Here is a 12404-nt window from a genome sequence, read left to right as displayed (position 1 = left end):
CGCTGATACCGCTACCCATCACTGAGGTGCCCTTCGATCGGATCAGGATGGATCTGGTGGGGCCGCTGCCGAAGTCCACCCAGAGGCATGAACACACCCTTGTCATCGTGGATTATGCCACCCACTAGCCTGAGGCCATCCCCCTCCGTAAAGCCACCATGAAAGCCATCGCCCAGGAGCTGTTCCTTCTGTGTAGTCCCATCACATCCCAGATTCTGACTGACCAGGGCACCCCGTTCATGTCCCGGATGATGGTGGATCTGTGCAAGCTCTTAAAGGTCCAAAAGGTTCAAGTGTCCCGAGCTCTCATCAGCGTTGCCCTGGAAACCGAGCAGTCGCACCTGGACCTGCTTGTCAATGGCTGAGCAGCCACACCTGCACCCCATCAAGCCCAAAATAATTGCTTTCAGCATTAAATGAAAGGATCTGTGATCTATTAAAGAGATGAAAAAAACAGACCAGAAATATGTGTTACAAGCACTTTAAGACATGTCGTTAACATCTAAGATTGTTTGATAAACAGATCTTTAACTTCATGTTCATCTGACTTCAGTGTTTAATGAAATTTGTATTTGTATAAATACTTAGTTCTTCAAGAATTTTACATGCATGTCCAAAATTTCTGTATTTTGGACAGAAGTTGAAATTCCCCGTTATGCCAGATGATTCCTGCAGTGATTAAAAAAGTAGAAAGAATAAAGATTTCTGAATTGTATTGTGTTTCTTAAAAACAAATATTGAGACACATGCAGTTCTGTCAGCACTGATGACTAAATAATATCAATTTATTGCTTGATTAATTAAAAAGTTTGCAATGTTTAGTGAAAAAAAAATAGTTAAAGATCAAATTAATGGAAGAAACAAATAACAAATGCAGCAGTAGGCACTTTTTATTTGTCTCCAACACTTTTGCATTGTGTTTCCAAGCTGTCTATGCAGAGAATATAATAATTCTTGAACAGGTCTTCAGGCAATTTGTGTCACTGTGTATTGCGTGCACAATAATAAACAGCTGTGTCCTCAGTCTGAAAGCTTTGACCTCGTAAGAAGACTGTGTTGCTGGAGGTTTCAGCAGTGAAACTGATCTTATTCTTCATTGTGTCACTGGTGCCTGTATCTCCAGAACTACAGAACCAGCCAATCCATTCCAACGCTTTTCCAGCTGAGTGTCGTATCCAGTTAGTACAGCCACCTCCTGATGCTGAATATCCAGTTATCTTACAGCCGATGGAAAATGATTCTCCAGGTTTTATAACCATGAGAGCAGGCTGATTCAGCTCAATGCAATTAACACCTGGGAACATACATTTGAAAACATTGTCATTAACTGAAATGAGTTGTGCACATTATTGTCACAAAACCTCTGAACATATTTTAAATAGTAGCAGCTACAAGACTCCCTAATAAACCCGTAGTATAGTGTTGATACTGTTACTCACTGGATGCTGTAGATAAAATCATTAGCAATAATCTAAAATACATGATTCTGTCTCTCAGGTGGGACCTGTGACTCTATCTAGACCGCAGGACTTAAAGAGCTCTTTATTGTGTCCACATGCACCTGTTTATATAAGGAAGGAGATTTGCATCAATACTTTTTAGTGAACAAATTAAATTCAAACTACAAAATGAAAATTTCCCTAAATTAAATTGAAAACACTGAAGTCTTTTCTGTAAATGAGCCATTAAAAATCATTAAATATCTTCTGTTTGTTTCCTCTTGACACCTATTTTACAAAATGTTTAGATGTAAAATCTAATTAAACAAAATTCTTTATTCCTTATAATGAGTGCATGAAAAATGAATTCTCTCTCACATTCATTTATTTTGATGTACTCATGGACTTTTTCTCCTTCTTAAATTAAATGCATAATGTTTATTTGCGTTTCTTTAGAATTTAGAAATTGGACAATCTCTCTGTCAAGAAAATTAACATTCATTCAGTGACATTTGAAGCAGTGAACTAAAACTGCATGACAAGAGCGCCACCTCTTGGAAAAGGAACAGTACTTCTGGAGCATCAGTGAAGTCAACAGTGAAGGTGGTTTTTGTATTGCTTTGACACTGAACTCATTCACTGTGACTCTCTAGCGCAGTAATACACAGCAGTGTCTTCAGTCTTGAGGCTGTTCATCTGTAGATACAGTTGACTGCTGGAATCATCTCTGGACACTGTGAACCTGCCCTGAACTGACTGGGAGTAGTATGGTGTATTGGATGTACTGATAGTTGAAACCCATTCCAGTCCTTTACCAGCTGCCTGTCTCACTACACCTGCCCAGTAGCTGCTGAATGAATATCCAGAGGCAGTACAGACCAGACGAAAAGATTCACCTGGTCTTTTTACCACAGCTTCAGACTGAGTGAAGGTCTGACAACGAATATCTGTGGAAGAGAAAGAAATATAATAAACTGAAAATTCAGGAAAAATGTATAACTATTTGCTTGCTAAAAGTATTTACAGTAATAATATTATTATTAAGAAAACAACAAACCATTTAAAAACAGTAGTATCAGGACTGAATTAATTATTGTTGCCATTGCTAATGATGCTCTTCAACAAAAGCCAGATACAATCAGTGAACAGAAACAGTTTATGAAAGATAAACATTACAGTTTTGCATGAACTCCTCCTCCAGCCTCAATTCTTCTTTTACATGTGCATAAAAAACAGACATTTGTATGTAATTAAATAAGTATGTGACATTAAATTTGTGACAATAAATTTGAATATGTGACATTTATGAGAAAACTTTTCATAGGTGTTAAATGACTATATAATATTTTTAAAGCATTTTTAGCTGAATGAAATGTGTGAATGGATTAATAAATCCTTATGTGTTAATGATTACTGTATACTGGCACAGCTTGTAAATGACTGTAATAATATTTATATGGGGACTGGTGTTGGATGCTGATGAAAGTCTAGAAATGCCCCTGGTGTTATCTATATCTGATTCTTGCATGTGTTCAGGTTTTTGTACAGAGCTGTGGCTTCTTTATTTTCTGTGACTCCCTGGCACAGTAAAACACAGCTGTGTCCTCAGTCTGAAAATTCTTCCCCTGTAGAAACACTGTGTTTTTGGACGTGTCCTGGGTGAAACTGATTTTGTTTTTCACTGAGTCTTTAATTTAAGGAATTTCTCCTTCTGTGCCTAAGACACACTTCTCTTTAGTACATGGAGTAGATGGAGAATTTGCATATAGTCATTTTGTTGTCCATGATGTGAATCTTCTTTTGCCATTTAATCTTTGGTCTGTTTGATATATTGTATAATCTGTTGCACCATCAGGTTTTTAGATGTCCAATAAATGCATTCTTAATATAAATATAAACCTTTTATTCTCTGATATGGAGGCCTATTTAGAGATTCTTACTGGTCGTTCAAGATGCATACATGTTTTTATTTTGTTGCCTATTTTTTTTTTTTTTTTTTTTTGATCATTTTAAACATTGCATTTTTATAGCAATTTGTAGTGTAAATTTGAGAAACCTCTTCATAAATCTATTGTATAATCTAGGTCTTATAATTTGATGCTTATCAACAAAATTATATAGTGAAAGTTGAAAAAGTGATAAATAAATGCATATACCAAAAATGTCAGACACCTCTAATGAAACAGCATGAGCACAACTCATATTCAACAAACAAATTTAGTTTAATATTTGGTATTTGATGTATTAAAAACAATAAAATATTAGGAACAGTTCAATATTTAAGCAGAACTGTGTTTCCTACTAGGCCACAGATCTGTCTAATCACAGTCAGGCGGATGTTTTGGAAAAACAACATGAATTCAAGTGTGATTTTACTTATATACAAAAGTTCGGTAAACAAAATAATACTGAATAACTTACAATTTAGTTTTGTCAGTATTGCAATTATCTTTGTTTTTGCTCTGTCAATGCCATCGAAAGAACAATTGTGCCTCACAAGTCTCTGCTGTTTTGTTACGGTTTATAAAAACTGGATACATGAATGCAATCCACTCCAGTGTTTTTCCAGGGATTTCTCTCACAACAGCTGCAGCACAGTTACTGAATGAAAATTCAGAGGATGTCCAGAACAGCTGAAAAGATTCACCTGGTCTTTTTACCATAGCTTCAGAGTCAAGGACTGACAATGAATGTCTGTGGAGGGGAAAAAAACCAAAGTGAACACACCAAAACATTTACAGAATCTAAAGCTGACGATAGTAAATTAAATTTAATCTGACTAACTAAGAAAATGGCATTATTTACTGAACATGTAAAAATAATATTAAGAAGAGTAAATTCATTTTTATCATAATTGTCAAATGATTGTCCAACCTGTGCTGTCAGCAAATACAGACACATTATTTGTTGCAGCTTAAGAAGAAAACACATTACTGTTTTCCATTAACTCCTCCTTCCATCTGCATTGCACATTTGCTTGCAATGAACTGAATGATAAACGAGTGCAAAGGATTTTTCTTTATATTGGTTCAAATGACACATTACTTGGTGATAAATAATGCATTTGTTTCATTATAAGGATTTCTTTGGAATTTTGTTGTACAAGCTGAATTAATGTCTATAATTTCATTATGCCATTTAAAAACCAGAAAGTCATCAGAAACACTTTTTATTTGTGTTATGACAATGTTTTTGTACAGGGAGTCTGTAGGCGTCTGTCACTGTGTTTCTTTGGCACAATAATACACAGCTGTGTCTTCAGCTCGCATATTCTTTCCTTGCAGTGTTATTGTGTTACTGGAAGTGTCTCTGCTGATACTGAACTTGCTTTTCAGAGAATCCTTGTAGTACAAGCTTCCATCATTCCAGATGATTCCAATCCACTCCAGAGCTTTTCCTGCAGGTTGACGAATCCAGCCTGTAGCATAGCTTGTAACTGAATAGGAGACTTTACAGTTGATAGTGAGAGTGGCATCAGGACGGACAGTCAGAGACTCAGGCTGAGTGAGTTCATATGAATCAATACCTGTATCAAATCAAATAATACCTGTGTAACCCCTCTCACCCGGGTCCTCGCACTCACTCCGAGCGGGGATCGAACCCGGGTCTTTCGGCATGGGAGGCGGACGCACTAACAAGGAGGCTAAATGGCTACAGCCACTAGCGTCTGTCGCTAGTGCGTCTCTTGAGATCGGGGAGTGAGGTTTACCTGCACAGCACTACTCGCTGGCCTCCGTTACACCTGTTAGTAAGATATCATGATCTTTTGATCAACAAAATTATGTATCACACAGAAAATAGACTAAACTTTCAGGATATGACTGCCAGAAGCAGCACTAAAGATGAAGAGATCATGGTTTGTTTCTCAGCACAGTTTGACTGAACTGAAGTTATTCTTCACTCCCTCTAGTGATCAGATGAATGTGTAAACTGACTCATGCCTGCTGTTTAAATATGCAATAGGAGATTTACATACTTTACGTGCATAACCCTGTCCTGAACATTATTTTCAAAAAGGCTTTTAGGTTTGAATTTAAGTCATTATTTACATTGAAAGAGTCATTGAGCAATGATCATGTAAAGTCAAATGTATTATTCCATTATCTAATCATGCAATACTCTAATGTAAATGAATGGAAAAAAAAATTTTCTCCTCATGTTATTATTATTATGACAGGGATCTTTTATAAACATTACTAACACTGAGAGTTTTTTTTTTAAGAGTTGAACACATAGAAGTGACAAAATTATAATGTATTTCTCTCATTTAAATATTTGTAACGTTGAACTTTATAAATTAAATGTTATTTTTTTCATTGCTCTACAAACGTCAAATTATTTACATCACATATTATTTATATATAAAAAATATTTTACTATTTTACTTTTTTGACAGTTTTGTAAATGTCTGTATATGTATTTTTATTTACTACACTTTTACTTATTTTAGTAACAGCTAGTTTTAACAAAGTTTACTTTTTTTATTTTTGTTTTTTATTTTTGTTAAAGTATTTTATTTAATGCAAAAATGATTTTTCTCTATTTTTTATGGTTTTAGTTTTAGTTGACTGTAATAACCCTCATTCTGAAAGTATGGATCTGTTGGACCTACATCAGAAAGACTGTAAATATAATTTATGTATAGTTATATTAAATAGTTATATATAAATTAACTATGTTAGCAATATGTTTTAATATATTGCATTAATCCTATAACATCACTGATCTGCTAAAATTTTAATCTGGCAGAGTGCTCTTCTATTGTAATATCATCAGTATTCTTGTCAAAGATTAATAACTTTGACATTAACCTTCACTTTATAACTGTGATAGTAGAAGTTATCTAAAAATGAATCATTTTGTATTCAAGTAAAAAATTATTGTACTGTTAAGTTACACCAACATTGGTCATTTCTCGGCCATTTGTTGGGCTTTAAAACACTCATATAAGTAAGAGTCGTTTTTTCATATTCCTACCGTATGTATGGGGACTTTTTATTGTTCTTTTCATTCAAGATGTTTTTGACCAGAACTGCTGGTTTTTTGTATCACTGTGTGTTCTCTCTCTGGCGCAGTAATACACAGATGTGTCCTCAGTCTGCATATTCTGTCCTCGCAGAGTCACTGTGTTGCTGGAAATGTCTCTTGCAATTTGAAATCTATTTTTCAGTTTATCACTGTAATATGTGCTACCATCACTACCTATCTCTCCAACCCATTCCAGAGCTTTTCCTGCAGGCTGCCGTATCCAGTGAGTCCAGTAGCTGCTGTCAGACACTGTATATCCAGAGAGTTTACATGACAGTGTCAAAACCTGACCAGGACTTAAGACCATAGAATCAGTCTGGATCAGTTCAACACAGTGGACACCTGAGGGGGAAAATATGGTCAATATTATGTATAACGATGAGTGTTTTTAATATGAAGTATCTCTAAAGAAGCATTAGAGACTTACGAGAAACAGCTGCCAGCAGCAGCAACAACCAGAGAGATGAAGAGATCATGGTTTGAGTCGAATGAGAACAAGCTGCGTGTCTTCATCTTAAAACTCAAATAAAGAGAGTAGGAGGAGAAATATTTGCATACATTACAGCATTTTGTGTATGAACAGTGCAACAACTGTATCTACTGTTATCAGACCAGAGAGTTTCAGGTACACCATGCTGTTTGGATTGTCTCTAGTGATCTATATTCGTCCCTCTACACTTTTAGCATACACTGTTTTACTGGCGTCATACCAGATAACCCCCATCCAGATGAATGTTTGTCCTGCTGACTGTCTGATCCAGTGCATGCCGTACTGTCCAAAATCAAATCCAGATCCTTTACACGAGAGATTCAGAGTTTCTCCAGGCTTTTTGGTGACAGGACTTGATGGGATGAACTCCAGGCTCTGATCACCTAAATCAACTCAAAGGTATAATGACCTGTGGTGTATGAAAAGCCACACTCAAGGAAAAGTACAGATATCTTACCAGAAATTGACTTTGGTGGAAATTGAAATAACTGTTTAAAATATTACTGAATTAGTCCAACATTGCCAACATTCACCAACATTGGTTCAATCGTAACATTGTGAAGTGATGAGAATACTCTTTGTACACAAAGAAAAAAAAATAATTACTTTATTAAACAATTCCTCTCCTCTGTGTCTCTCCAAATCATCATAGCACCATTTTGACAAATCTGACGAGTATGCAGGCGGTTTACACTCTTCTGTGTCAGCCACACCACAAGGACAAGTTTTTTTACATGTATTTACACTTTGGTTTGAAAGAAAACAGCGCAACGACACATCACGGCTGATAGAAAAGATTGTACACTGCCTGAGTACTAGTCAGATTTTAATGAGTGAATCACTTACCGTATTTTTCGGACTACAAGTCACACCGGAGTATAAATCGCATCAGTCCAAAAATACGTCATGATGAGGAAAAAAACATATATAAGTCGCACTGGAGGACTAGGGGGAGGGACGGAGGGCCAGAAAACATGATACACAGAGACAGGAGAACCAGGTAAAATGGGGAAACAAAGACAAAACAACCAGATAAAATGAGGAGACAGAGACAAGACAACCAGGTAAAATGGGAAGACAAAGACAAGAGAAGTGTAACACAAAACAAGGAGTCCAGGAGGGTGGTGGACCGGCGGAGGATCAGGGGGAGGGACGGAGGGCCAGGTCCAAAGAAGGAAACAGACAGAAAAACAAAAGGAAACAAAAATACAACAACATAAGTTCATGAAGGACATCATGTGATGCCCACCAGGGTGGAGCCGAGGACCACCACAACCATGTGGTCAAGGCAGAAGCCCCCCAGGGCAGAGCAGAAGACCACCACATCCTTGTGGTTGAGGCCGGAGTCCCCCAGGGCGGAGCAGAAGACCACCACATCCTTGTGGTCGATGCCGGAGTCCCCCAGGGCGGAGCAGAAGACCACCACATTCATGTGGCCAGACCAACGGGAGGATGAAACTCTGGCAATCCTATGTTGTTTCTACTGGATTCCAGAAGATTGGTGCTGACTTGACTCTGCTCATGAAGATTATTGTTGACTTGCATTTGTTCATGAAGATCCCCGGTGACTTGACTCAGTCCTTGAAGATCACCAGTGACTTGACTTGACTCTGAAAGGTCCACGAGCACCTGACAAGACTCTGGAGGTTCAACCGGAACCTGACTCAACTCTGGAAGGTCCACAGAAACCTGACATGATTCTGGGGAATCAACTGGAATGTGACTCGACTCTGGAAGGTCGACGGTGACTAACCCTGACTCTGGAAGGTCGACGGTGACTAACCCTGACTCTGGTGGGTCCATGAGCACCTGACTCGACTCTGGAGGGTCAACCGGAACCTGACTCAACTCTGGAAAGTCCACTGTAACTGCCATCCTCTGCAGTGGCTCCGGGCCGGTGGCCATCTTGTGCAGTGATGCTGGCTCCGCAGATGTGACATGAACAGTCTTGGGAATCTCTAGGATTTTTGACAGCCTGGAGAAATAATCCAAAAACGTCTCTGCTGCTATCTTGGGCGTTGGTGCTGAGCTGGCTGCCATCTTGCATTGTGGCGCTGGACTGGTGGCCACTTTGTGCTGTGGCGCTATGCTGGTGTCCATCTTGCCTCCTGGCGCTGGGTTGGCAGCCATCTTGTGCTGTGGCGCTGGACTGGTGGCCATCTTGTGCTGTGGCGCTGGGCTGGCGGCCATCTTGTGCTGTGGCGCTGGGCTGGCGGCCATCTTGGGCTGTTATGTGGGGTTGGCTTCCATCTTGCCCCGTGGTGCTGGGTTGGCGGCCATGTTGCCTCGTGGCATTGAGCTGACGGCCATCCTGTGCTGTGGTGTGGGGCTGATTTCCATCTTGCCTCTTGGTGCTGGGTTGGCGGTCATGCTGCGCAGCGGCGCTGGGTTGCAGGCCATTTTGTGTAGCGGCACAGGACTGGCAGCCATCAAGCATTGCATCGCTGGCTCAGTCGATTTGTGCCTCCTCTCCCCTCTCTGTCTACAATGGGGAAACGCCAGTTACCATCCGAACCCCGGGTCAATGGGAGGCCACAGTGGAGATCGCTGCCAGACCTCCTCTCGACTACACACTCCGGAGCGACCTCCCCTGGTTCCACGGAACACAACTAGGCGAGTACCCTCAAATCTATTCCTCTCCCATTTGATGGCTGGGGAGGAAATTGGAGCAGACATACCGCTGGATCTCTTTGATGGAGTCCTTCTGTAACGTTCGTGCACCAGAGAAACACAAGGAGAGGGAGAGATCCAATTGCAGGTACGTTTTATTAACAAAAAAAGGGTAATCCAAAACAAACAGTCCAAGGAGACAAACAAAACAAAAGAGGGATCCGGAAGGAACGGAATGGGAACTCGGAGGACGAGATAGCAAGGGTAAGTCTCGGGAGACGAGAACATTGGTAACACAAAGGGTAAGGCCTCCATACAAACAACAGGGAAAGGGTATTTATAAGGAGACTAATGACAGTAGATTTCCTGCACCTGGTGCAATTAATTGGAGTGCAATTACTGTGAAGACAGGACCAGACTAGAGGAATTATAGTGCCTATGGTGAAGTGCCTAAGGAGAAGTTAGCTCACTAGTGGACACCCAGGAAAACAGAAACTGACAGCGTGACATATGATCCCTAAAGTTCCAAAGACTAGAGCCCTCACGTCTACATCACAATGTGGGAAGATTTGCATAATGCCGCCCAAATGTTATGACATTTGAAAACATTTTGTGTTTCTGTGAAAATCAGACTGTTAAAGAAAGTCATCAGTAACACTTTTAATTCGTAATATGTGACCATGGACCACAAAACCAGTCTCAAGTCACTGAGGTATATTTATAGCAATAGCCAAAAATAATAAATAATAAATTGTATGGGTCAAAATTATGGAATTTTCTTTTAAAGATCATGTTCCATGAAAATATTTAGTAAATTTCCTACTGTAAATATATTAAAACTTAATTTTTGATTAGTAATATGCATTTCTAAGAACTTCATTTGGACAACTTTAAAAGCGATTTTCTCAATATTTTGATTTGATTTTTCTTTTTCTTTTTTTCGTGTTAATACTGTTACTCACTGGGTGCTGTAGATAAAATCATTAGCAATAATCTAAAATACATGATTCTGTCTCTCAGGTGGGACCTGTGACTCTATCTAGACCGCAGGACTTAAAGAGCTCTTTATTGTGTCCGCATGGACCTGTTTACATAAGGAAGGAGATTTGCATCAATACTTTTTAGTGAACAAATTAAATTCAAACTACAAAACGAAAAATTCCCTAAATTAAACTGACAACACTGACGTCTTCTTTGTAAATGAGCCATTAAAAAGTATGAAATATCTTCTGTTTGTTTCCTCTTGACACCTATTTTACAAAAAATTAAGATGTAAAATCTAATTAAACAAAAGTCTTTATTCCTTATAATGAGTGCATGAAAAATGCACAGATATCAAAGCAGCACTACAGAAATATGTTCTTTCTCACATTCATTTGTTCTGATGTACTCATTGACTTTTTCCTTCTTAAATGAAATGCATTGATCAAATCTGTTCATTTACAGATATTTAATATATATATTTTTATTATTTTATTTTATTTTTTACAAACATGCACACATGAGAATATAGTTTGTGATGGAGCTACGCTAGGTTTATTTGTGTTTCTTCAGAATTTCTAAATCAGACTATTTCTCTGTCAAGAAAATTAACATTCATTCAATGACATTTGAAGCAGTGAACTAAGACTCCTTGACAAGAGTGCCACCTCTTGGAAAAGGAACAGTACATCTGGAGCATCAGTGAAGTCAACAGTGAAGGTGGTTTTTGTATTGCTTTGACACTGAACTCATTCACTGTGATTCTCTAGCGCAGTAATACACAGCAGTGTCTTCAGTCTTGAGGCTGTTCATCTGTAGATACAGTTGACTGCTGGAATCATCTCTGGACACTGTGAACCTTCCCTGAACTGACTGGGAGTAGTACTTCTGAGAACTGGACGTGCCGATAGTTGAAACCCATTCCAGTCCTTTACCAGCTGCCTGCCTCACTACAGATGCCCAGCTGCTGCTGAAAGTGAATCCAGAGGCAGTACAGACCAGACGAAAAGATTCACCTGGTCTTTTTACCACAGCTTCAGACTGAGTGAAGGTCTGACAATGAATATCTGTGGAAGAGAAAGAAATATAATAAACTGAAAAGTCAGGAAAAAAAGTATAACTATTTGCTCGCTAAAAGTATTTACAGTAATATATTATTATTATTATTATTATTATTATTATTATTAAAAAAGCAACAAACCATTTAAAAACAGTAGTATCGGGACTGAATTAATTATTGTTGCCATTGCTAATGATGCTCTTCAACAAAAAACACATACAATCAGTGAACAGAAACAGTTTATGAGAGATAAACATCCCAGTTTTGCATGAACTCCTCCTCCAGCCTCAATTCTTCTTTTACATGTGCATAAAAAATGTAAATACATTAATATGTGACGTTAAATTTGTGACAATAAATTTGAATATGTGACATTTAAGAGAACATTTTTCATAGATGTTAAATGACTATGTAATATTTTTAAAGCATTTTTAGCTGAATGAAATGTGTGAATGGATTAATAAATCCTTATGTGTTAATGATTACTGTATACTGGCACAGCTTGTAAATGACTCTGTAATAATATTTATATGGGGACTGGTGTTGGATGCTGATGAAAGTCTAGAAATGCCCCTGGTGTTATCTATATCTGATTCTTGCATGTGTTCAGGTTTTTGTACAGAGCTGTGGCTTGTTTATTTTCTGTGACTCTCTGGCACAGTAAAACACAGCTGTGTGAATGATTGTTGAGGTTTCACAACCATAGATGAAGGTTGAGTGAGCTCAACACAGAAAACAGCACCTGAAAATAACAATAAAATAATGTATTATTAGTTATGTCTCAAAATGTCTGATA

The 12404-nt window shown here is 38.2% G+C and overlaps 3 gene segments (V, D, J or C); all 3 read right to left on the bottom strand.

Annotated features, from left to right (window-relative positions):
- Window positions 1–2025: 2025 nt before the first annotated feature.
- Window positions 2026–2571, bottom strand: LOC113094508 (Ig heavy chain V region 914-like). The segment is given in 2 exon segments: window positions 2026–2386; window positions 2497–2571. Coding segments are annotated over 2 exon segments (357 nt in total).
- A 3592-nt stretch (window positions 2572–6163) lies between these two features.
- LOC113094504 (Ig heavy chain V region 914-like) lies at window positions 6164–7003 on the bottom strand. The segment is given in 2 exon segments: window positions 6164–6809; window positions 6895–7003. Coding segments are annotated over 2 exon segments (408 nt in total).
- A 4228-nt stretch (window positions 7004–11231) lies between these two features.
- LOC113094507 (immunoglobulin heavy variable 3-7-like) lies at window positions 11232–11802 on the bottom strand. The segment is given in 2 exon segments: window positions 11232–11615; window positions 11750–11802. Coding segments are annotated over 2 exon segments (360 nt in total).
- Between the last annotated feature and the right edge of the window lie 602 nt (window positions 11803–12404).

This window comes from Carassius auratus, unplaced genomic scaffold (genome assembly GCF_003368295.1).
Source record: "Carassius auratus strain Wakin unplaced genomic scaffold, ASM336829v1 scaf_tig00215399, whole genome shotgun sequence".
Taxonomy (NCBI): domain Eukaryota; kingdom Metazoa; phylum Chordata; class Actinopteri; order Cypriniformes; family Cyprinidae; genus Carassius; species Carassius auratus.
Note: the sequence above shows the minus strand (reverse complement) of the source record. Positions and strands in the feature narration are given on the sequence as shown.